We start from the raw sequence: 24,478 nt of genomic DNA on the forward strand, positions 1-24,478 counted from the left end.
TGGAACTTTGCAGATTAGTTTTGACTAAAACCACATTAACAAGAACATAATATCTTAATACAGCTGATGTTTATTTTTTTGTTTATTTTTAAAATACACACTCAGAGTGGGGCGTTTTTCTTAAAACTGAATCTGTCTATTTGGGTGAGTCAGCAGCAGTAATACTAATAATTAAAAAAAACATGTATGCTTTTTTTCTCATTTAGTGGTTGCATTTCATCAAATTGCTGCTAACCACTTTCATTAGTTATTTTTAACAAGATATTTTGTTGGCAAATTTTATGTGCAATGATGCCGCCACAACCCTTTGACTTCAGACAGTAACACCAGCACCTGTTTTTATCTAGAGCAGCTACATAAAAAGCCCACTGCAGTGTGAAATGGGGTTTGGAAGCCATTAGAGCTCTTCTGGCTCCTGCCTAAGTGATGATGTTAAATATGGCAGAGCTGCTATTTTTAGGATAGGTGGGGTGCCTGGAATGACTTTTAGTAGATGGGAAGTCCTCTGAATAGAAAAACACGTCTGATGAACAGATTTATCCAATTTGGAATCACACAGCCTTCACAAAAGCTTAATGAAGAAGTGCATATTCTTGTGCGGCCCTTGTGGAATTTGTATGTTTTAAGTGGTAAAAGCAGCAGCTGGAATTACAACAACCATGGCCCTGAGGACAAGTACCACGTGGGCTCCAAACATCCTCCAGACTACCGTGGAAGAGCGTTTCCAGTTATTTTGCAGAGTGGAAAGAGGAGGAGTTTGCCCCTGTCACGTTTCTCTCAGCGGCTCCGTCCAGCCCCCTCCTCCAGCACATGGGATGTTTGGGCGGGTGTCGACGGGCTGAGCCGCTCCGCCTCCCTGAGCGCTGTGGAAGAAAGGACCTTCACAGGCAGGCTGCAGGAAAAGACACAAAACGCGGAGGAAATTGACATAGCATTGAGAAATTGTTCACGCCGAAGGAGAAATTCTGTAAACAGACAGCGAACCGTTTAGAGTCCCGGGCCGACGCCGCGTAATTGCGCCGCACCAGCCGCGCGCTCAGGAAGGGAGGGACGCACGGCGCGTCAAAGAAATCTTGATTTCTCAGGGCGACTTGTGTTTACACAGAAGCCATCCACAGCCACGTTTTTGCAAGCAGGCTTGGTCGGGACAGTACAGTGCAGGACTGTTCAGCGTTGGAACCACTGGCCATGCAAACAGGACCGGGGAGCATCCTCTAGATACGCGATTTCGGTGAATTTGAAGTGTTTGAATGGAAGCAGCCCGTTTTTGAGAGGTTTTGGAGAACAGCTGATCGCAGGGTCGAGCACATGTTTTGCACATAGGTGAACTTTCACTGTGCATGTGGAACTGTTGCAGAGTATCCTCGACATCTGCGGGCTTCAGATAAAATATTGCGTTGCAATACATTTTTGATAGAATGATAGAATTTCAACACTTTTAAACTATTGTTATTTATTAAGCCACGCATCGCCCAAAGCCCGCTTGATCAACATGGAGAGTTTGGCAGAGAAGGACAACTGTTCTTCCAAATCCGGCAGGAGGTTCTCCTTGACTTACATCGGCTGGTCCGCGCTGGACAGGCGGACCACTCTGCCCATGCTGCCGTGGCTGGTGGCTGAGATCCGCAGGAGGAGCGAGAAGGGCGACTGCGGCCCCGTGGTGCAGCCGAGGGAGGTGCACCTGGTCCTTAATCCCCCTTTTGTCCGCTGCGTCCCCTCCAGCAGCACCAACTCCTCGGTTTTTATTTTTGAACACAAAGCGCAGCTCATCTCTCGCTTCATCCACAACAGCAATGACCTCACATATTTTGCTTATCTCCTGCGGGGCCAGCCGGACAACCCGGAGTCCCAGATGTCTTGTCACGTATTCAAGGCCTGCGACCCCAACCAGGTACAACAAAAAAAATTGCAATTCAAGAGCCACCACAAACACAGGAAATGCAGACGTTATATAGTTTAACTCTTTGCAGTGCACCAACAGCTTTGTCAGATATTGTCTCTCTGGAGCAACTAGCTTGATGAGGCAGCGGAAAACACGTTTTTATCATTAAAACTTTCAATATTTATTTACACTGATGGCACAGTTTTGAGGCTGGTATGCCATTTCTGTGATGTAGACAGACTAGTATCTTGTATTTTCCCAGCAGTGAAGACAATGTCATCTATTTTCCACATAAACACACTTTAGATTAATCTGTGTTTGCTGTGGTATTAAGGATTTAGGCTGGAGGGAGTGACAAATGGAGCATACTGATTTTTTTGGTTAGGTTAATCCATGCCTGTGTTCTCTTGAGGAGATCATACGTGTGCTGTGACATCAGCTAAGTCAGCATTTACGCACCAATCAGGACGCCCATTCTGATTAACACCGAGTTCACTGGTTGACATTGTCAGCATGTGTCGCTGCCTGAGCTGTCCCAACTGCTCCGATATGCATCTGCACACGAGTGAAAGTCTCTGCTGGTACATTAGGACCTCATTGTGTCAGAGCGATTTCTCACCTTCTGTAGGAGAAACTCTTCCCATCACAGTTGTTTATACTTGCTGGAAGGATCTTTTACAGCTCCAGACGCAGATGCTCACTTAGGCTCACGTCTCTGAATCAATCCCTGATGTTTTTTGCCTCGTGTCATGTTTCCAGAGTCACATGCCTGTCCTAAGCTGGAAGAAGTCAGAGAATTTGAGGCAGAAATGATTTTGAGATCCTTTCAGAGGCCTGGCAAGCATGTTGACTATAACTTATTGAGCAATATTACGCAACCCAAACTGGTTGGACAGCCAACGAGCTATAGCAACATGTGAACCACGTGCTGTTCTCTCAGTGTTCTGTGGTCACATCTGAAACACTGCTGGTCGTTTGGCAGGTATTTCCTGTAGGACGGGCATTCTTTGTTGTTGGAATTGTCTTTACTTTGTCGTACAAGAGGATGAAGTATTTAGACAGATCCCTCACGGGTGGGGAGGAAAAATGAATTATGCAATTGATGCAGGGAATGCTAATAAAGTTGTGTTTGCACAAGAAGGACATGTTTTAAAGTTTAACGCCAATAAAAGCTAATGAAAACAGAGTCTATAGAAATAGTTATTGCGCATGCTCAGTTTGTTTAAAAGGTTCTGCAAGTAACAGCTAGTTTGACTTTTCACAGCTTGAAATACGCCTTCTGTCCACATCGCATGTATCTGTCTGGTTATGCCTGAGCCGCCCACTCGGGAATCTCTGGATTCTGGGGGGGGATCCATGACAACCAACTCTGTAATATTTACCCTAGTTAAATGAAGTAAAGGGTTGAACAAGTTTCTCCCAGCCAGGAGCTCACAGAGGTTGTCATGGGAGGGAACTTCGGGGGAGTGCAGCCTTGGCTCTGTCAGTATTGAGCAGCAGCTGACAGTTGGTGTCTGCGCAGTGTAAACTGCAGGTCGGTGCATTTGGTTGCTGCCTTTGCTGCGACTTGGACCAAGGCCACATCAGCATTCTCTCACCGTTGCTTTATGGATGCTGTTCATCGGTCAGTGACGTGTTGTGACACAGTTGGCAGCCAAGTCAGGGCAAGAGTGACAGACACGACAGGAGTAGGAGACTGTTATCCTTGTCTTTGTTTGGACAATATTGTATTTTTTTTTTTTACCATTATTTGCAAAGAAGGAGGGAAGGGCCCTGATTTGTGCTACTGTTCAGTGGTTTATTCTGCAAATTGCCAAAAAAAGAGAGCCTACAGTCATTGCATTCTCAGCTGCATTTGACACGTGGTTTTAGCCATGGTGGTAGCCTTTTATCTTTGTTGTTAGTTGAGACACGAACTGTTAAAGTATGGTGCCCTGTTTGTCCTCCAGCACATAGAGAAGCACTGGAGACTGGGTGCTGGAGATGTTGATGAGAAATGAGCTTTGAACATGGTTGTGTTTCATGTTTGAAGTTTGTCTTCTGTTTGGCTGATGTTTATTGGCTCTAATGTTGCAAAAAAATAAAGTGCTTAAAAAAATCTGAAAACCTAGTGGGGTTAGTTACATGTTCATTTGACATGACCATTCACTGAGAGGGCTTAGGAGAGAGCTCAGAAAGGCCAATTCTCCTGTTTGTTTTCAGCTAAGCTTTAAATCCTCCGACGTTTATGCAGGCATGCCTCCCAGACCAGTCATCTTCACCATTGATGTTGTCGATAAAACTGGGCATTAATTGATTAAGCTGTCGCATAAACTCCAGCTGGAGGAACCTTTGAGAGATGGTTGGAGTGCTAAATAGACCCACACAAGTTCTACCTGTCTGTGCCTGTCTTCACTTGTGGAACAAGCACCTCTTCCCAGTTCTGGACTAGAAGGAATTAATCAAAGCAAAAGCGTCATCGAAAGCTAGGCGTCATCTTACCTATGCAAATTTCAGCAGCACAGTCAAAGGTTAAGGTGGAATTATGTTTTCCTCCCATGACACAGTTGAATGGACCGGGTGGTTCAGCTGTCATTCTCAGCCATCAAGGCCTTTGAATCAGTTTGACCTAGTGTCGATAGCGCTGCCTTAGCAGGGGATGAACCCTGACTCTGACCCCTAACCCTCTATCGTTTGGTTCAAAATCACACTAACTGACCATATAGTTTATTTGGGCCCACCCACACGCTAAACGGTCCTGCGAATCCATGCGCCGCCTTTAGACTCAGGTTTGAATTAAACATACAATGATCTAGAAACATGGTGTTAAGACCCCGGGTGATACCTTCTGTTTTTGTTTTCCACTTTTCATTTCTTCCCTTCTGCTTCTATCTTTCTGCCCTGGTCACACCTTGACCCCGTATTTAGTTACATAAGCCCTTCCCTGGTCTCAACTTGAAAAAACAGTTATTTGCTCAACAGCCGGCTTGCCCTTCCTATCAGATTTACCAGGATAGGTGTGTAGGCTCACTGTTTGTCTTGGGGCTTATTGTCACCGTACGCAGTCTATTTGTCTGACCTTGCCTCCTTCGTGCACTCTCACTTTTTCACAAGTAATGGCAATGTTCCAAATACATTAAGTCTGATTTGAAATGTTTTGTCAAAATTGTGGAAAAAACAAAAACCAAACAGATTTGAACATGCTGCACGTGCTGAACGCACCACGGTGTTAAAAAGGTCCGTGTGACCTTCGGGTGTGTGATTTCCTCAAGCCATCTGTTTTGTCTTCTGTAGTGTGTGGGAGTTTCCTGGCTCCTGCCTCTCCAGTGTTTGGCCTGTCTCGCCTTATGTAGTCAAATCTTGTAATGTTTACTTTTAGCGTTGCGTTATTTAAAGTGGTAGCATGAGGCCTGGACACACTGTTTGCTGATCAGAGCAGTGTTTGGGTGAAACAGGCCTGTCAGCTGTAATAGTTTATAACTTTATTTATTGTGCGTGTGCTTCATTTTCACATTTATGTATCAAAGACACAACCCAGGGGATTGTGTTTTATGGGAATATTCAGGGTCCAGCACTTGTTACAGTTAAATACTTGATTTGCCAGGATCATCATTGTTTGGTTATTCCAAATTAATACTCAGGCTGCTGTCATCCCTCGGTGTGTTGCTATTTTTGATGAAAAATACATGTGTGGGCAAAAATAAATAGACTAAAACTGTCACATGAGCAGTTCGGCACCGACTGGGCAGCTTTACCTTACCAGTATCCCCCCGCCGTCATTACTGAGCTCGATCATATAACAATGAAAGAAGGCTGGTGTTTGGGGACAGTGTGGATCCAGAAGAGTTTAAGTTCCGAACCAGTGCAGTATGCATTACTGTTTACGTCTGCATGTGAGGTGAGGGGTGGTGACCAGTCATTCAGATTATTGTGTTCATCCTGGCATTTTTCTGTTGCTGTTTAGTTCCTCACAATAACATATTGTGTACAATAACTATCATTGTTATTTCCCACATTTCTATCTTCATACACATCATATCTTATCATTCCATCCTTAAGGTCTCTGAGGTGATTAGCAGAATTCGCCAAGTGTCCAAATCTGTCCTAAAGGGAGATGCCAAGCCCAAACAGGAAGCTGATGAAGCCTTCTACAACTCCCAGAAATTTGAAGTGCTTTACTGTGGCAAGGTAGAACAAACAACAAACCCCCACTTGATGAATATTTCCGCATGACATGGCGCCGCTGCTCACTATGAATGTTCAACTCCAGGTGACAGTGATGCACAAAAAGGCTCCACCAACCCTCGTCGACGACTGCATCGATAAATTTCATCAGCATGAGGTCGAGCAAAAGCGCCTGCGCCTGCTCAACGGGCAGCGGGGGTCCATGGAGCACAACCCTGTGGAGTTTCTGATTGGAGGGGAAGGAGACAAAGTCCCCCCTTCCCTGACTGAGCGAGGAGAAGATACGGAAAGTGCCGGAGTGGATGACACTGCAGGAGGTGGGTTCAGGCGGATTGACTACACCTGAACTGAGCAATATTAAAAAAAATATAACAGCCATTGAAAAAAAGTTCTGTATTAAATTCAGTTCAAAGCCTGTGCAGCAGAGGATCTTTTCCTGAGTGCATCCTGGAGGATTCTGGGTTCGAGGAGCCTCAGGAGTTCCGTACACGTTGCAGCAGCCTGGCTGGCAGTCTTCAGATGAAACCAGGGGAAGGTGTCATCATGGGCCCCCCACGCCGCCGACACTCCAGCGCACCAAATCACGTTCAGCCGTCCAATGCGGAAAAGAACCGCACGATGCTCTTTCAGGTACACGCAATGAAAAAAAGCGCACGGTAAAATCACATGCTTCTTATCTCTGTGTCCGGCCAACGGCTGAGTTGGTGGCGTGCCAAGAATCCTGTTTTCAATCACAGTAGTTTGCAGTAAGCTGAAAGGAATGGACACCGCACATCGTCAATGGAATGTTTATTTTAGGATTTGTTTTTTTCTGTAGAAGTATCAGAATTTAAAAGCCAAGATTTCTTTCAGATGGATGTGCTTTTCCTCACATTTTCCCCTGAAAACCATAGTTTTGATTCCCAGTGTCCTGCCATAATTGCAAATGCGGTTTACTTCAAGTCAGCGTCATTTGCCATTCTCCTTGCTTTTAGTTCAGCTGCCGGTTCACTTGCTGCTATGAATCATTTTTATGCTCAGGTGGCTGGCAGCTTTAATGCTCAGCATAGCTCTGCTCTGTGTTGCTGTTTCAGTCTGAAGAGGCTGTAAATTTCAAGGAGAAATACTAACCGACTACTCCCATAAAAATGTAAGGCCCTGACTTCGTAATAAGCATACAGGGTACAGATTAAGGCAGCTGCCGACCCAGCGCACCAAACTCATGAGGCTAATTTTAAAAAGTAGACCGCGGCGCTCAATATGACACCCTTCACAGAAGCTAATTATTAGAAAAATCATTGGTGCAGACTTTTGGACCTTTCCTTTCAGAGCAGACAGACCTGATCCGTTTTGATATTAAGTATCCGTGCAATTTGTTCACGGCAGATGTTTTGCGAGTGTTTATTCACATGTCTGGTAACGTGCGTCCTGTGTTCCAGGTGGGTCGTTTTGAAGTAAACCTCATAAGTCCTGACAGTAAAACTGTGGTGTTGGAGAAAAACTTCAAGGATATCTCCTCCTGCTGTCAGGTTGGTTTATTTTTACCTCATATTACCCACTCTTCTCTCCATTCCTCTCGTTTGTCTTCGCTGCTGTCCAAGCTCAAAAGCAAGTTTGGTTTGTGCAGATGCCAAAGCTTCCATTGCCTTACCTTCCATATTCACAGTTTGGAAGATTTTTAGTTTTAAAATCAATTATTCCTAATCCTATTGTGTTGGATATAAAATCCACTCATGTTTTGAATCACTCAAGAATCAGGAAGACAGAAAGTTTTTACTTCTCGTTTGCGTGTATCTGTGTTGTTGTGACGACGCTTCTTCTGGTTTCATGTTTTGGTTTTGTGTTTGTTGCAGGGTATCAAGCATTCGGACCACTTCGGTTTCATCTGTCGGGACCAGCTGGAGTCTGGGCCCAGTCAATATGTGTGCTTTGTTTTCCAGTGTGCCAGTGAGTCCCTGGTGAGTCACACAAGACTTGTGAAAGAAAATAACCTTATCCTCTTATTTTGAGCCCCGCAAACCTCTCTGTGTATGTATGTGTTGTCACATTTGTGCACGTCAGGTGGAGGAGGTGATGCTTACGTTGAAGCAGGCCTTCTCTACAGCAGCAGCCCTGCAGAGCAACAAAACAGAGATCCAGCTATGTGAAGCCTGCCCCATTCATGACCTGCACAAACTCTGTGAGCGGATTGAAGGTGATTCTAACCCGCTGGACCTGTCTCTGGCATTATTCATGAACATAATGATCCTTGGGGTCCTTCAGAGGGACAGATAGACAAAAAAAAATCTGAAAATGAGATGATTATTTTGCCCTCCTCTGTCTCCAGGTCTCTACCCACCCAGAGCAAAGATAGCCATCCAAAAATATCTCTCCCAGCTCACCGATAATGAACAGGCTGAGATTTTTGAACGGGTTCAGGTACTCTTTGCTGAGCTGAGACAAAATGCAGACACTCTTCTTATTTTGGTGTCAGTAGCTTATTTTTAGAGGTTATGTTTTCCTGTGTGCAGAAATTAAAGCCCCGGTCAGACCAAGAGGAGAACGAGCTGGTGATTTTTCATCTGAGGCAGCTGTGCGACAACAAGCAGACGTCCCACGTTCACATCGGAGAGGTGTGTCAGATACATGCGCACCCTAACTATGGTGTAAAAATATCACCCTTACAAAAATAGGCTGCACTCATTATGCACTCACGTTAATGTGTCACAATAGCTGTTAAAGAGTCGCTTCTGAGCTTAACTTTGCACAAGTGAATGAACCACACGTTAACTGATAAAACAATTACTCCTTAGATTTAACAAAACCTGGTTGAGTTAAAGTTACCCAGTGCTTTGTGACCCTGCACTTGCTTGTATTTTAAGTTAAGGGATATTTCGCAATGGTAGCACAGCTTGATCAGCTCTTTTCAAATATATGTATTTTATAAAAAGTTAAACAAACTCTTAAGGTCTATATTGATATCCACAATCAGCCCAATTGGATTCTTTCAGTATGTTTTACTGTTTTCAATAATTAACACTTTCCTGTCTGTGAATTATTGAATCATGTTGCTGACAAAAAATAAGGACATGTGTCTTAGACTTTTGGCTCTGTCTGGGTCTGCGCCATGATGCGTTTGTGTGCATTCATAACCAAAATAAGCTTTAGCTAGCAGAACATTTTCTCATTATCAAAAGTGATAGAAGCATCTTAAGCCCTTGAAATCCAGGAAACAAACCTTTGTCCATAGTATTGCTTGCAATGTTTTGAAGCTAGCGATTGCACTATTGTAACATTCCATGACCTTCTGGGTTTGGGGCATGTCAGTAAAGTATGGCAGGGTTATGGATTGCTGCGCGAGCGTGATGTAGCCTGAGGGGTTGTATGTTAAACATTATCAGTCAAATAACAAAGCCCACACCACAGGCGCTCGATTATTGTTCCACCATGTGCTTTGCTGTTTTATTCCATCTCTGAGTTCTTAATATAACATCTCTGCAGGGCCATTGGTTTACTGTATCTGCCATGACATTTGTCAAACTTTGTTCATTAATCTGTCAGAATGCAGTGAGCAGCGCGTCAGGAGCAGACTCCTCAGCTAGTGCCAGTCGCTTCAAACTTGATCTCCTCAAGAATAAAGCACGCACCTCCCTCACCAACTCTCTGGAGAACATCTTTGCAAGGGTGGGTGTGAGGCGATACTCTCTTTTATTATTAATAGCAGGCTTTCTGTCCTGCCCTCCCCTGCCCGTTGCCTTGTTTTAAACCAAATCCTTCCTGTTATTGTGTGCTGTACTGTGTGCATTCCTGTGCTGTCGTTCCTCCACCCTAAACGGAGGGCATTTATTGCTCTATATCGTTCATGTGTCTCTCTGCTTTGCCCCTCGCTGTATTTGTGTCATTGGAAATGAAGGGATTTGGACTTAACCACATCTGCCAGTGAGGCTGCAGAGTAATTGCTTCTCAGAGGCACACAGGCAGCCCTGGATCCCTGCTGCCATCTGTTATCCTTACACACTGAAACTGCTGACAGGCTTCATTTCAACCAGAGCAAAAATCAAACATTTTTCTTTTTAATTTTTTGCACCAAGTACATTTATAAGTCAATATTGATTAAAAATGAGCCCTATAGCATTTCCAGGGCTTCATGCTGTGTAACCATTTCTGTCACCAGGGTGCCAGCCGGATGCGGGGGCGCTTGGGAAGCATGGGGAGCATTGGCAGTTTTGAAAGGGTAAGCGTCCCCGACGGACGACGGGCCGATACTGCAAAAGCGTTCTTTCTCTCTATGCAGCAATCCATAAGCCATTGAAGGTTGTTGGTCCCACTGCTTCACTATAAAATATGGAATGAGTGAGTGATGAGGTTAAAAAAACACACCACCGATAACAGCAACATACAGACTGTGTGCAGTTTGAAGAAAAGAAGCAAAGTTAAAATAAAAACAGGCATTATTTTTCCATTACACTCTTTGAAAAGCGTTACTGAAGATCATTTATCTTTATCATCAGTCCAGAGCCAACATGACATATTCCTTATTCCCCTTAAGTCACCTGCGTCTTGTGTGGTATAATTGTTGACTTTCCTGGCACTCATCATGCAGTTGTAATCACGCAGGGCAATCTTTACCATTGACAAGATCCTCCTTACATTTGTTTGGCCTTGAGGCCCCTGTAAGCCCTGCCACTATTAGTTCACGATGGGCAGAAGAAAGTCACGTGCACGTATCAACCTGAGGTTTGTGCTGATGTTCTTGCAGGAAATCCATGTCATGATGTCCAGCAGTTTTGAGCCATGCCTGTCCTGACTTCCTCTTTGGCCTGTCACAAGACACAGCACAAGTGTCTGATTCACAGATTCTCCGAGCAAATCCGTTCGACCAGTATTTACTAAAAGCCTGCAAATTAGAGTGTAACTGTAGTGCTGCTTGATAACATGGTGCGCCACAAAGACGGGCCTTCTGGAACTTGAACAGCGGTGCCAGATATGTCGAGATGCTACTAATGGCCAATTTATTCATATTCATCTATAGGTTATATTTAGGCTGAAATATAAAACAGAAATGTCTGTCGGAAAATGCAGGAAATGGTGTCTGAAAGTGGCATGGGAGGAGATTGGTGGGATTTTGCATAGACCTGCTCCCCTGAGCGTTCTCTCCACCAATGGTGGATGATTGTGTGAGTCACAGGACATTGGCCATTAGAATACAATAGATGTGGAAGTGCTGAAGGTTGTCTTGGCATGGGGCAACGGCATGTCGGAGAGCTGCGAGTGGATCGTTTGAACTAAAATGAGACAGTCAGTGAGGGCACAGCGGCAAGGTGAGTGCAGCCCAGTCGTGCGACTGGAGGCGGTGTTTGTTGTGCTTGTCGGTTGTGCTGATGTGCTTTCAATACCAGAGACACGGGGACGTACCGCCCCCCCTCGCCATTTTGTTACGTGCGTGCAAGTGTTTGAAGCAGATCTATCTTTGTCCTGTTTAGCAGGATGAGGAATCTCCGGGGCCCTCCCCTCCAGGTTCTCCCCCCACCTTTGCTGAAAATGACCCGGAAAATGGCGTCCAGTTCCGCCGGCGTGCCCACACCTTCAGCCACCCACCTGTGAAGAAACGCATCTCCTTCGAGGGCCAGTCAAACAGCCAGAGCAAGGCTGCCCTGCACAGGCAACAGTCTGTAAACCCCGAGCTGCTCCAGAGCAGGTACCCTGGTCTTTAGGGGGGGTGATAGGTTTGGTCTGAAGGGAGGAATCAGGGCAGAATATCCTCTTTATTGATGTTCCCCAACTGTTCCCAATACCTTATGCCACATGACTTTCAAGCTACAATGATATACAGTTAACCTTTGATTTCACATGATATAATGTATTTGCGACACTTTGATCAGGCCTGAATCTCCCACCTCCTGTTCCAGTACCGCTAAACAATAGCATCACATGTTTCCTGTCAACGTTTTGCTCGCTGTGCTCTAAACAGAAGCCCCATCTTTTGTGTGATGTTTGTTGTGTTTATGTATCATTTCATTTTGAAACATCTTTTTTTTGAACTGTTGACTTACCCAGTCCCACGGCTGTCTCCTCAAGAACGCGCAGCGTTTCGGAGAGCGAGTCCTCCTTCAACCTCCCCTCCTCTTTCTCCGCTCCCACTTTCCTGAAAAGCATTTACCAGGGTTCACTGGGCTCCCTGAGCTCCCTGGCAGACAGTGGGACCCTCAAGAGGTGAGAGGGCATTCTCAGAGGAGCCGCCCCCACATGCATTAGGCCCACATGCATCAGCCAGGGACAGAGGGGATGGGTGGGAGAGTGGGCCCAAACCTTTTACAGCTGAACTTTTTTGTACTTCCTGTTTGCAAGCAGCATTTTCTTCATGGTGAAAATTCACCACACTATACTATATCCCTTTTTCTTTTCATTTTTTTCCACCAATTGAAGAAACTGCCTTGGCCATTTCACCATTTTGCGGGGATGCAAGTGGCCCCTTCTCTTTTGGCATTTGCATGTAAATTGAGGCATTTTGCATGTTAAACTGTTTTTCTACTGTGTCATTTCTTAGCTATATTCCGTGCTTATGCCAGCCCCTCTTTTTGAAATCTCGGGGGGGGACCCTTGGCACCATCCAGACTAACTCTGCATTTGTTTTGAGAGGCTATGACTTTTATCAGCACGGTAATGTAGTGTGTTTAACAGGCTGTGGTTGGTCTGTGGCAGCACCAACCCGAGAGGGTCCTCTGTGTCTCGATGGTAAAGGTTAATAATTCCATTATGAATGAGATGCAGTGGTGCAGACCGGTGTAAATGTCACTACACAGGATGCACGACTCCCTAGAGAGCAGCTTCGTTTTAGTCTCTGAGCTTTTTAATTGATAATGCAGCTGAAGGCAGAAATGCTACAGGAGCTCATTTTGCCCCTGATTATGATTAGGAGTTAAAAACTATGCCCTGTTGGGGTTTGGGATGCAAAATGTGCGAGCATATTGAATTTGTACTCTGATGCTGTATTTTCTGTGATTTTCTTTTCATCCCATAAAAGCCTCAAAAATGAAAGATGACAAAGGGAAGCATTTAACTGTAAGATTCACTGGAAATTCAGCAGAAGAGCTGAAATGGTGAAGACTGTTGTGACATTTATTCCAGTAATTCATTTCCTTTTTTGCCCTGTCCACATGACTGAGCCTCACTGACGCTAAATGTTTGGCATTTAAATTTTGGAGAAATATACTGCAGTTCAAGTCATTGGGGCAATATATGTTGTTCTTGGGATTTTATTCCATTTTAGTAGCATTAAAGTGTGTATATTCAACAGAGGTCAGCAGCAACATTGAAACCTAATACAGAGGCTCAGTCTTCTCGCTTTAGCTGGGAGCTTTTACAGTTTACCAAAGGACACATTTGCTACAATGTGTTGCAGTGTCTTGGGTTAATTTTGAGGCTTGGATACGATCATCTGAAGTGAACTTGAAAATATCAAGTGTGAAGCGAAGCCGCCTCTCCCCGACTAACGAGCCCTTAATAATTTTCTACAAAACAAAGAAGCATGTATGCAGCTCACCTCTGGTCGTTTATGTGGCTGATTGACGTTTACTTCTGTTTTATCTATTTTTTTCTGCTTTCATAACTCGATTACTGCTGGTTCAATCCTTGGGACATTAGTTACTTCAGCACATTCGTCTTGAATTGTTCACAAAATTTTCAGTTCAGATCCGTTTAGATGTTTGTGACCTTTTGTTTGTGTGAGTCGAGAGGACAGGTATACATATATTAGTGGCTGCATGTTAGAATGCAGCTTAGAAAGAGTGATGTGTAGGCTGATACTGGACTCATTTATCAGGTTTCTTCTCTTGTAGCAACGGTGAAGGCAGGAAGAGAACCCTTTCTAGCTGCAGTAATGACTCGCTGAGCGGGGGGCTGCCTCCGACCCCACGCAGGGTCTCCTGGAGACAGAAGATCTTCCTCAGGGTTGCATCACCGATGAGCAAATCACCTGCACCCATGCACCACCCAGGTCTAGCAACACAACATCCAACATTATGTTTTTGGTTTAAAGAAATCTTCTGTGGCAAAAGCAGGGATTGCATATATGCTAATGTAATTTTTTAAAAGTAACTATGCCAGTGTAATGCAGTTTTGATTATTTATCTTGAGAAATTGTTCCTTAAATGTTTTTACTGCCTTTTCCTTTCCTTCATGTTGTTGAATATTGATTTCCAGACGACTCTAAAGGCCAGGAGTTGTTGCCTCTTTCTCCACATTCAAGAAGATCTGTTATGGACCCATCAAGGCATCTGCTTCCACCGGGGGAGAAGCCCAAGAGGACCTCAGCTGACTATCGGGCCCTATGGAAAACTGCCATCCACCAGCAGATCCTACTTCTGCGCATGGAAAAGGAGAACCAGAGACTGGAAGGTGACTCAAATATGCCCATCAACTTAGAAACATTTGGCCACATTCATGGTGTATAATGGCCTTTGCCTTATTTATGTGAAGTTGTTTCGGTTAAAAATCAGCCCCATTTAGAATGAATGGTTCACTTTGTTAAATTTTTCTTTGGTCACTTTTTTTTATTCTCCTCTCTTGACAACAGCTGTGTTTTTTTTGTCTTAAATATTTAACTTATTTTCGCTATTGTGTCATGGTGTCAAGCAGGAGGTTTTTAGGTCATTAGCTGTGCACACACAGTGCACCCAGTAGGCAACCACAGGCAGATATATCCACATGCATGTATGCACGCATGCACACACGCACACAAACACACAAAAATACATAATAGTTTAAAGGGGATATTTACATGCATGTAAAAAAGCATGTAAAAATGTGATTTAAGCTAATTGTTTGAAATGTCGCCCTCTAACGGCAGAGTGTAATTAATGCACATCTAACAGTTTATGCGCCAGATCATCTTATATTTGTTATTCATATCCACTTCCTCTTACAAAAACATAAGAAAAAGATTACATAAAAGCAGAATGAAGTATAAAATAGAAAACAGGGGCCATTGACCCAAATAAACGCAAAATTCTGCATTTTTGCAGTAAAGATGCAGGAATCAGCTCTCCAAGTCCAAGCATAAACAGATAATAATATATAGTAGTAATACCATTTATATATTATATATAACATTAATAACAGTAGTAAAAGCTTATACTGCTTTATACCAACATATCTTTTTTCTTTGTATGTTACTATGACACCATTGATGGTCTGAGAACCTATCTCTGAGTAACCATTTTCTTTAGAAGGTAAGAGTGTTTAAAGAGAATATACAATTAAAAAGGCATAGGTCTTTGCATGACTTTGGGTGTTATATTTATTAAAATCAGCAGATCTTGTTTGCATGACCATGTAGAATCACACTTTGTGCTGCTCCTTTGTATTCATTAGTCCCTGTCCCTCTCTCCACTGTCTTTGTGTAACGGGGCCTTCAGCATTAAAGGTTCGGTTATGATGTGGATAACATGGCTTTTTTTCCCATCCCTGGCTTACAATGATAACTAGTAATATAAGCTAAAAGGGAATATATTCACACTGTAGGCTGTCCTGTGGTGTTCTCTGATGCGTCATATGACTTTTCAGTAACAAAGGGTTTTTGTGTATGCGTTGCCATTCAGGTTTGTGTATTTATGTATGTACGTGCATCTCTGATTGGTTGTCTGGCAGCGAGCCGTGATGAACTGCACATACGCAAGATGAAACTGAACTATCAGGAAGTGGGCCAGTGCTCCAAAGATGCTCAGGCACTGTGGGAGAGAAAACTAACAGCCCCAGGCAGAACAACTGTTCAGCAAGATAAGAAGGAGTTATACCATGCGCTCTGCCAAGGTGAATGATGTGTGTGTGGGTGTGTGTACATTCATTTGCTTCCCTATATGAATGTCTTCTTCTGTTTTTCTTCTTTATGCGCAGGTGTTCCCAAGAACAGACGTGGGGAAGTTTGGTTGCTTCTTTCCTATCAGCATCGGCTCCGCCACAGGCTGCCCCAGCGTCTGCATGCCCCAGACACACCCTATCGGGATTTGCTGAAGCAGCTGACCGCGCAGCAACATGCCATTCTGGTGGATCTAGGTGTGAAGGCTTGTGGAATCAGAAGAAACCCAAATAGTATCATTCCCAAAAAATATATTTATCGTTTGCAAAATGTATGTTGATCATCTTTCCTCCTGCTCAGGGCGGACCTTCCCCACCCACCAATACTTCTCAGCCCAGCTGGGTGCAGGGCAACTTTCCCTCTACAACCTCCTTAAAGCTTATTCTCTGCTGGATACAGAGGTACACGTGAAGATCTTGTTTCCTTTGCATCACTGCAGGAAGTTCAGGGTGTGGTGAATAACACTGTTGTCGTTGGCGCCACATAATCTGCTCTTGTTCCACCACCAAGGTTGGTTACTGTCAGGGTATCAGCTTTGTAGCCGGAGTGCTGCTGCTTCACATGAGCGAGGAGCAGGCCTTTGACATGCTGAAGTTCCTCATGTATGACCTGGGCATCAGGCAGCAGTACAAACCAGACATGATCTCTCTGCAGGTGAGCGCACAGACACCTCACATTATCCTCCTGAAAAGAAAACCCAAGTGGTTGTTCCTGCAAGAAATTTGCTTAAATATTTCATTTACTAAGTCTAATGGCAGTGATCAAGCTTTGCGTCATTTGGATGAGGGGAAAAAAATAATCCCTCCCAGCATTAAAGATAAATGAACGCCAATACCCCATACGTCCTACTGCCCCCACCACATTTGAAAATCAAATATATCCCCCTCAACTCAAGATCAGTGGTTTATTTTAATCTATTCTTCTTGTTAAAATAGGCCCCCTTTTACTAGGTAGGAACAGCAAACGGTAGTCAAGCGTCCCCACCTTAACTCACAGAACACCTGCATTCCTCTCCTGTTAGCTTGGGTTAAACATCAACTGTCCTGTTGGGGCAAAGGATCAGCAGGTATTGTAATGTTTAATCCACATCAGGTAACTATTTAGCTGAGGAGTGTCCTGCTTTAGCGCGCTGCGCCACAGTTCATTTCTCTTTTTTGACCCCGTTGTATAAAAAGAGGAACCCTGTGTTGCGTTGTGAAGTGCGCTGGTTCAGCGGAGGAGGGGATAAAAGGTATTTCTTCTTTTTTTGTACAGGTCAGGGAATTGAAAGACTAATAACAGCTTAATTTTAGCATAGCAGATGGCTTCTACTTCTCTTTTTGTCTGCTGTCCATCTAACACTTCAGGTTTAGTGTTTCTAGTTGGAGTTAGGCGGAATTCATGCTGCAGCAAAACTCTAAACCTTAAAAACCTGCTCGGATTAAGGAGTTTTCCAGTTTGAGTGAAGGTTTTTTGCCCACCATTTCTCCTTCCTGCAGATCCGGATAGATCCGTTTGTCATAGCCCAGCATGTTTAGACTCGTGTCTGTTCAGTTGCTTCCAATGTATGCCAACGCTTTCACGCGCTCTCCATGCTATCACAGATTCAGATGTACCAGCTCTCCAGACTGCTCCATGACTACCACCGCGAGTTGTACACTCATCTCGAGGATCACGAGATCAGCCCAAGCCTTTACGCAGCACCGTGGTTCCTCACACTCTTCGCCTCACAGTTCCCACTCGGCTTTGTGTCGCGTATTTTTGGTACGATTACATGTTTTTAATTAACCAAATACATGCTGATCAAACAATACTATTTTCACATTACATGCAAAGCATATTTAGTTGTGTCCATGCTGCTTCTCTTTCAGATTTTGTATTCGTCCAAGGGACTGGAGTGATATTTAAAGTGGCACTCTGTCTGCTGAGCAGCCATGAGGGGGAGATAATGGAATGTGACAGCTTTGAGAGCATTGTGGACTATTTAAAATCTACACTTCCTGCCCTCAGTCAGTCACAGATGGAACAGACTATTGCAAAGGTATAAGCTGCAGAAAAGAATGTACACATTTAAAATATTTGTCTAGGCTTCCTTTGGGAAAAAAAAGTACAATTGCACTTTTTAAAAGCAAAACTTGTGCTCCTGTCTTGACATGTTTATGGTCCTCTTTCCTCCTGCAGTAACAAACTGCCAGCCAGAGTGATTTTGATACGTAAAGTGTTATTTTCTGCCCACACAGAGGAGGATTTAGGATCCTTCCTTATCACTCTGCCATCGCAGCTGTGGCTCACATTTCTTTCAGCTCTTTATTTTAGATCTGAGTTCTCAGGGTGTGGCTGTCAGCAGCCTGTCAGGGAATAATTTACAACAAAGTTCAAAAGAGTTCACCTGAAAATGGTAACCAATAACTTTCCACCCTGTCCTTCAAAAGAAGCTATACGAGCTGAAAGACTGAATTGAATTTGCATTCATGTGCTAAAGACCATCCAAAATTATGTGATCACATAGATCCCATTGTCTCACTTCTTGTTCCTCAGGTCGTGGATATGGACATCTCCAAGCAACTGCACGCATATGAAGTGGAGTACCATGTCCTGCAGGATGAGATGCTGGATGCAGGTGCTGTGTTGGATGACTCTGACCGTCTTGACAAGCTGGAAAAGACCAACATGCAGCTGAAAAGGCAAAACATGGACCTGCTGGAAAAACTTCAGGTGAAGAAATAAATAATTACAGCCTAATCTGAATGTAATTGTAGACCTCTAAGGTTTGAAAAAATGTTTGAAATAGAAGTAATTTTACTGCTTATATCACTGATGAATGGGGAAATTTATATTTAAATGGATATTTTGACTTCTAGTTATTGTTCCGATTACTTTGAGTCATTTGAGGTTCACTACCTGTAGATGGCAGTAAACCACAAGAGGAAAATAACAAGGAAGACTTTTTTTCTCCTGCACGAGCTCTAAAATATACTTTCATCCACATACAGTTTTGTTTTGATCAATGTAGACTTGTGCTTTAAACCTAAAAAAGTGATTAATTACCCTTTAAACTTTAAACACAGACAACATTCATAAAAGAAAGGGACCAAACGGACACCTCAACACCCAGTTTTTGTCACAAACGTGTGATATCAGCTGTCAGTTTGAGAAGTTAGTTTGCAACAATACAATTCTGCCATAGTTAATTTTAGCCTACTCTGTTCTCTTTTGGAATAAAGTTAATGCATTTTCCAGTAGAGCATGTTTGTCTTAACATTGTCTGTTTCAGGCCAAACAGTGATGGCCTTCAAAGAAATGTTGGCCTGGAGCCCTTTGCTATTCACAGCTTGTGTCTGCCCTCCATTTAAATTTGTGTTTTTACATAATATCCTGTATTTCATGTCTGTTGACTCCAGGCTGCGAGGCAGAAGATTCAGTCGCTGGAGACGAGTGTGGAGAACTTCCTTTCTCGGGAGAGCAAAATGAAGCACATGATTCGCTCCTTGGAGCAGGAGAAGGCAGCTTACCAGAAGACCATTGAACGCATGCGCTCATGCCTTCCCCTTGACACTCCGACAGATGTGGAGATGACCCAGATCAAAACAGGTCCCAACGGGAAAGCCAAAACTGAAGCCAAGAAGCCCTGACGGCAGCCGGGGGCTGGCTGCTCTGCCGCGCGGACTCTGAAGCGATGAACTTCACTTTAGCGAAAGGAAAACCACCGCCATTGTTATATAGTTTTACAAAGGTTGCAGCACTTTTTCAAATTTGTGATGACTGGATTAATCACGTCCAGACTGTATGATAAGTATCTGCGGCTCATACCGTAGTGGTGGGAGGATGTTTGCAGTTATAATAGCTACCAGACTGTTCCTGTCTGTGCATCAGAGCCGCTGCAGCTCCTCTGCTTTGGTGCTTTATTGAAGGTGAGATCAGAACAAACAATCTTCTCTATTGTGGTCTTCACATCTGAGAAATTTGTCTTTCTGGATGGTTTTGAGTAGCACCTGGATGCCTTTACATCAAATTCATTATCCCCAAGACGAAAAAACAAATATACTAAACAGATGGTGCAAATAAATCCCTCTGAACTCCATGTTCAACTTAAAGTTATTGCCACTGTGTCATTCAACAGCTGGCAACCCCCACAGGACCCTACTGTCTATTATTTTTTATTTCTTTGTAACATTATTCCTTCTGTTCTCTTGATTTTTCTTTTTTTGTTTTGTTTAACTGCCTTTACGTGACAAATATTGAGTAACTGTTCTTGCTGCATCTGAGGAGGAAGTGCTTCTTCCAGAATGCAGACAGGATGTGAGGTTCTCTGCCTCCTTGGTTTCCTGTGTGACTGACCGCAGTGTCTACCGACTCAGAGTTCACACTTTAAGGGGGACAGCAAAAAAACAGGGAGGGCAGACTTGCATGTGCACCACATGTACATGCTTCTGATGATGTCATCATCTCGACAAAAAACTTGTGCAGCAACAAGTATCTGGTGATTGCTCTGCAATCTAGAATGATCAGCCATGCTCCAAGAGTGTAGGGGAAGGAGCTTCAAGGTGGTTCACTTTCCTTTTGATCCCCCGGCGTCTTATACAGACAGTAACACACAGCGTCTGTATGTAGGCTGTCACATATACACAGGCCGTTCAGTATTCTGACTGAATACCCAGGCAGACAGTTCAAATGAGTTGTCCCTGACTCCTCAGGTTTGTTTTATCCCACCTCCATGGCTGACTCACCATTGCGCTACTGCTACCATGCTGTTCATGGAGAAAACAAAAGCTCTGGGCTTCATTTTTCTGCCATAGATCAAGAATGAACGTCCATGATAAGAAAAAGAACTTACTTCCCGTCCTTGTCAATAAGCTGCAGTAATGCTTTTTCTTGTCACTTTCTGTGTGGTTATTGTTGAACTTTGGTTTAGGATGGCCCGTCATGCAGTCAGTCTATCAGTTTATGCTCAGGTGCCCAGTTTATGTGCCTATGTGTGCAAACTTGTTACAAGAAACCACTTAATGTTTAATGGTGCATCCTGCCTTAGCTGATGATTCGTTCTTTGCTGACTGTGGTGATTTGGGGTGAACCAAACCTTTCATGCACAACCAGCCTATAGAAACCATCACCATCATTCAGAGTTTAAACAGAGCCACCTAGAAGAGTAGCATAGGTTCCCTCCCCTTTTAGACAATTTTGCTTATTGTGCTTATATATCATACTTTAATGCGTAACCAAAGATGTGCTTGAACCCATGCTGAATCAATCTTTATCCAGCTGCAATATGTTGTATGTTGAAAAAACTGTGCAGGTTTCTATTAAGACTAAAGCTTGAAGGTATTGGCACAAACGTCTCACAGACTTGTTTACCAAATCCTGTCTTACTCCTGAGTGCCAAAAATTAACTGCAACCTTTTCTCCAACAATCCCTGATGATGCCTGTGAAGGGTCTGTTTTACATCACTTCTTCAAAATGTTTAAATAATACACTTGTTATTTTGCTATCAACACGAGGGCTACACACAAGCAAAGCAACTGTTGTACTTTCTTGAATAAATTCTTGCCTTGTTTTCTGTATACTTGTGTACCATCTCTTTGACTTCTCATAAGAAAATTTCATTTCTTCACTTTTTTGCAGGTATGTGCGACCAAGCCGAAGCAGTCTCAGTGTATCGTTGGTGTGTGTTATATAAGACTATAGACTTTGACAGTTTAAGAGTCTATTTAAAGATGTTTCAGTTGTCTTGCAGTGCAAGTAGACTGTCCAAAAAAGAGGGGAAAAAAGGATTATATTTCCAACTTGTTCGACCAGGTGTGGGTGCTGAATCATCCTATCAAATGATGGTTTAACTCTGGGATTTAAACCGTCAGTTGACAAGATGATTCTCTGGGTCACCGGGATAGAGAAACCTACAGAAATCTCAGTCTGTTCCCCCCAAAACGCAAGTGGCAACGTGTAGTCATAGAAAAGTAATCAGATACTATGATTGGTGAAGCTTCTGTTTACAGAAACTGATAAAATGGCATCAAAAGTACCGTTTATAAGACTTTTAAAAAACTGTAACAAGAAACAAAAATACAATTAAGAAAATGTTTATGCAACTGTAAGATACATATTGATACATTTTTCTATTAATTTTTCATGATTGTAATTATTATTGCTCACTATTTGAATGTGAGACGCTCTGTAGTTTATGCATATGGACGGACAGGGAGAGGCTCATAAAGACAGCGACCGCGAGACCAGTCATTGTTTTTCTGGGAGGGTCTTACCCAGAAAGACTGCTGAGTGCCGCTCTGATCGCCCTCTGCCAAGCCTGGAGCTTGTCACACATAAGACACACAAATGCTGCCAAACAGGAGCCTATCGCACACTAAACAAAAGAGGCCACATTCCTGGCGTATTCCCACACGAGGTTACATCCTGCAGCAAGGGAAGAATGGGATGCTGGGAATTCACTGGGGATCTGCTGAGAAGGACACTTCCTCCACCGAAGGTCTTATCAGCTCTGTTTATGTTTTTTCCCCAATCTCTTCCCCTCCCTCCTTACTATTTTCATCTTTCTATCCATCTGTACCTCCCAGTCTTACTGGCTGGGTCGCTCCCAGTGGAATTATGGATCTCAATTTACTGTATTGTGACACTTATTTCACATGATATGACAAGTATCACCGCAGAGAAACAGCCAGTGGATGTTGTTCTCAGGCAATCCTTTGCTTTGTGTGTGTCTTAAGGGCATTCGACCTCAGTATTAGCTGAAAGGGAAGAGTGAGCTGACTCTGGGAGTGAGTTGCAATGATAGAGAGAATGGAAGAGGGAGAGTAGAGAAGGAGAAGGTTAGAAAGGGTCCTCCTGCCTTATATGGGAATTCACACAGCTCTACTTGTGGTGCAGTCTGAAACCTGGAGTTCTTTCTTTAGGAAACACTGCAGAACCCAGGCACAAGTAAGATGTACTACCCAGTATAGAATATATGTAACAACTCATTTCCCTGCAGGGAATCAGTAGTTTGGTTTCAAGGCAGAAACACAAACAGCTACAACAGAAATGTCGGTGAATTCCGGCACTGCTTGACTGGACTTACAGTTGCTGACGGAGATCGGAGGAGTTACCGGTACTGAATTTGCAGCGTGGAGATAAAGGTGATGAGTGACGCTTTCAGGATGGAGTGCGGAACAGCTGGAGGTTTGGAGAGAGACTCAGGTGGGCTCAGTCTTGTCCAGAGAGAGGAGGTGGCTCCCCTGAGGCCAGGAACACACACATTTTAACACATCTCATAGTTAAGGCGTGCCTTCATTTCTCCATCCCTCTTTCCCCCGAGAACGTAAGAACACCAGCTGCTCCAGCTCTTTTAAAATGACTTTCTTCTCAGCAGCTACAAAGTAAAGTCTCTGCTGACAGCCAGGGCTTCCAATCAGCTATCCAAACTGCACAAGCATGCAACTCTACACAGCACCAGCACAATGACATGTTTTAGTTAGCACAGTGACAGATTTGCTTCCTTCAGAGTGTTTTTCTCCGCCTGTGTGTCATTGATGGAGCTGCCAGAGGGGCTTTATGGTAAATGGCTAGACCCTGAAACAACACAAGGAAGTGTGCAATAATAAGGGCACAGAATTAAAACACACACACACACATGTGCGCACACACACACTGTTCCAGCCACCAACAGCAGGTAGTTCTATGAACGTCGCCTGGAGAAACGTATGATTAATGATTTACCTGTCATATCGGAGCCCTTTTCATCTGTTTTCATACAGGAGACACTCTTCCTTTTCTACCCCCCTTTGCTTACCCCGATGGTCTGCCAGACACGCTTCTCAAATCCCCCAGGGCCAGCTCCAGCACATGCTGTGGAGTAACGTCCGGCTTACCTGAGCCAGTCATCTGTTTAGTCTCTGGAGGCCTGCAAAGCATACACTGTACTCTTAGATGTACACAGCTCGTGGGGATTATAAATACATGCAGACAAAAATATCACATGCATTTTAAATTGCCACGGATTAACTGCTCAAATCTGCTATTCCCTCCGGTTTGTGTGCTCCTTTGGCGTACTGTATTTGCAGGCCTTATTGTGACCATAGCTGCTACACACATAGCCACAGTTTGGTGAGGGGAGCCTCTACAGAAGAGGATCTTATTTGTCTTCCCAAGCTGGAAATCCCTATCAAATTTTGCTGATGTCCCAAAAGACTGGAATGACCTGAGTCTCCTCTTATCACCCTGACTTTACCATGCCCACATCACTCCTGCCATGATTAAGACAAACACAGGCCAGCGAAGGGAGGAGAAAGAGACGACAAGAGAAACAAAGAGGGCTGGCAGATTTGAAGGAGGGGGTGCTCAGACGGACAAGGAGTGAGTCAGACAGGCTGATATCCACCTACACAGAGGTCCATCAAATGAAAGTGCAAATAATGGGTAAAGATTGTGTCCGGCATGGGCAGACTTCGTGGGTTTATGCGCTCGAGGTTAATTCCCGTGAGGATGGGTGTATGATATCACTGAGGGGGGACAGTGGGTGTGAGGTCAGAGCAACATTTCTGACATCATTCAACATGTATATGTTCGTCCCTTTGAGAGCGGCTGACAAAGACAAGGTAGAGGGAGTGTGAGTCAGTGCACTCTGGACACATTCTGACATCAGTCCTGATGG

General features: G+C 43.9%; 1 protein-coding gene and 1 long non-coding RNA gene across 4 annotated transcripts; one reads left to right on the forward strand and one right to left on the reverse strand.

Moving 5' to 3' along the window:
* Positions 1 to 522: 522 nt before the first annotated feature.
* On the reverse strand, positions 523 to 2,831 carry LOC130537781 (uncharacterized). Its single transcript, XR_008953689.1, has 2 exons — positions 2,502 to 2,831; positions 523 to 1,875 (listed from the first exon to the last, which is right to left on the reverse strand). It is a non-coding gene; the product is annotated as an uncharacterized LOC130537781 (long non-coding RNA).
* Positions 1,493 to 21,398, forward strand: tbc1d4 (TBC1 domain family, member 4). Of its 3 annotated transcripts, none has more exons than XM_057054749.1 (23): positions 1,493 to 1,891; positions 5,921 to 6,049; positions 6,132 to 6,363; positions 6,453 to 6,676; positions 7,465 to 7,554; positions 7,879 to 7,983; positions 8,087 to 8,219; positions 8,352 to 8,443; positions 8,536 to 8,637; positions 9,566 to 9,688; positions 10,179 to 10,238; positions 11,488 to 11,702; positions 12,062 to 12,217; positions 13,843 to 14,000; positions 14,207 to 14,401; positions 15,653 to 15,814; positions 15,899 to 16,057; positions 16,161 to 16,261; positions 16,371 to 16,514; positions 17,444 to 17,603; positions 17,711 to 17,880; positions 18,378 to 18,554; positions 19,241 to 21,398. In XM_057054749.1, exons 1-23 carry the CDS (start codon positions 1,493 to 1,495, stop codon positions 19,469 to 19,471), a joined length of 3,717 nt encoding a protein of 1,238 aa, XP_056910729.1. In that variant the 3' UTR covers positions 19,472 to 21,398. The 3 variants fall into 3 exon arrangements, with proteins under 3 accessions (XP_056910729.1, XP_056910735.1, XP_056910740.1); XM_057054755.1 differs by having other exon boundaries at positions 11,491 to 11,702; XM_057054760.1 differs by lacking the exon at positions 12,062 to 12,217.
* The last annotated feature ends 3,080 nt before the right edge of the window (positions 21,399 to 24,478 follow it).

This window comes from Takifugu flavidus, chromosome 1 (assembly GCF_003711565.1).
Source record: "Takifugu flavidus isolate HTHZ2018 chromosome 1, ASM371156v2, whole genome shotgun sequence".
Taxonomy (NCBI): Eukaryota; Metazoa; Chordata; class Actinopteri; order Tetraodontiformes; family Tetraodontidae; genus Takifugu; species Takifugu flavidus.

Coding starts and splice junctions, on each gene's coding strand:
- tbc1d4 (XM_057054749.1), top strand. CDS start 1,493: ATGGAGAGTTTGGCAGAGAAGGACAACTGTTCTTCCAAATCCGGCAGG. Junction 6,364..6,452: donor AGTGGATGACACTGCAGGAG/GTGGGTTCAGGC, acceptor TATTAAATTCAG/TTCAAAGCCTGTGCAGCAGA. Junction 14,402..15,652: donor GGAGAACCAGAGACTGGAAG/GTGACTCAAATA, acceptor GTTGTCTGGCAG/CGAGCCGTGATGAACTGCAC.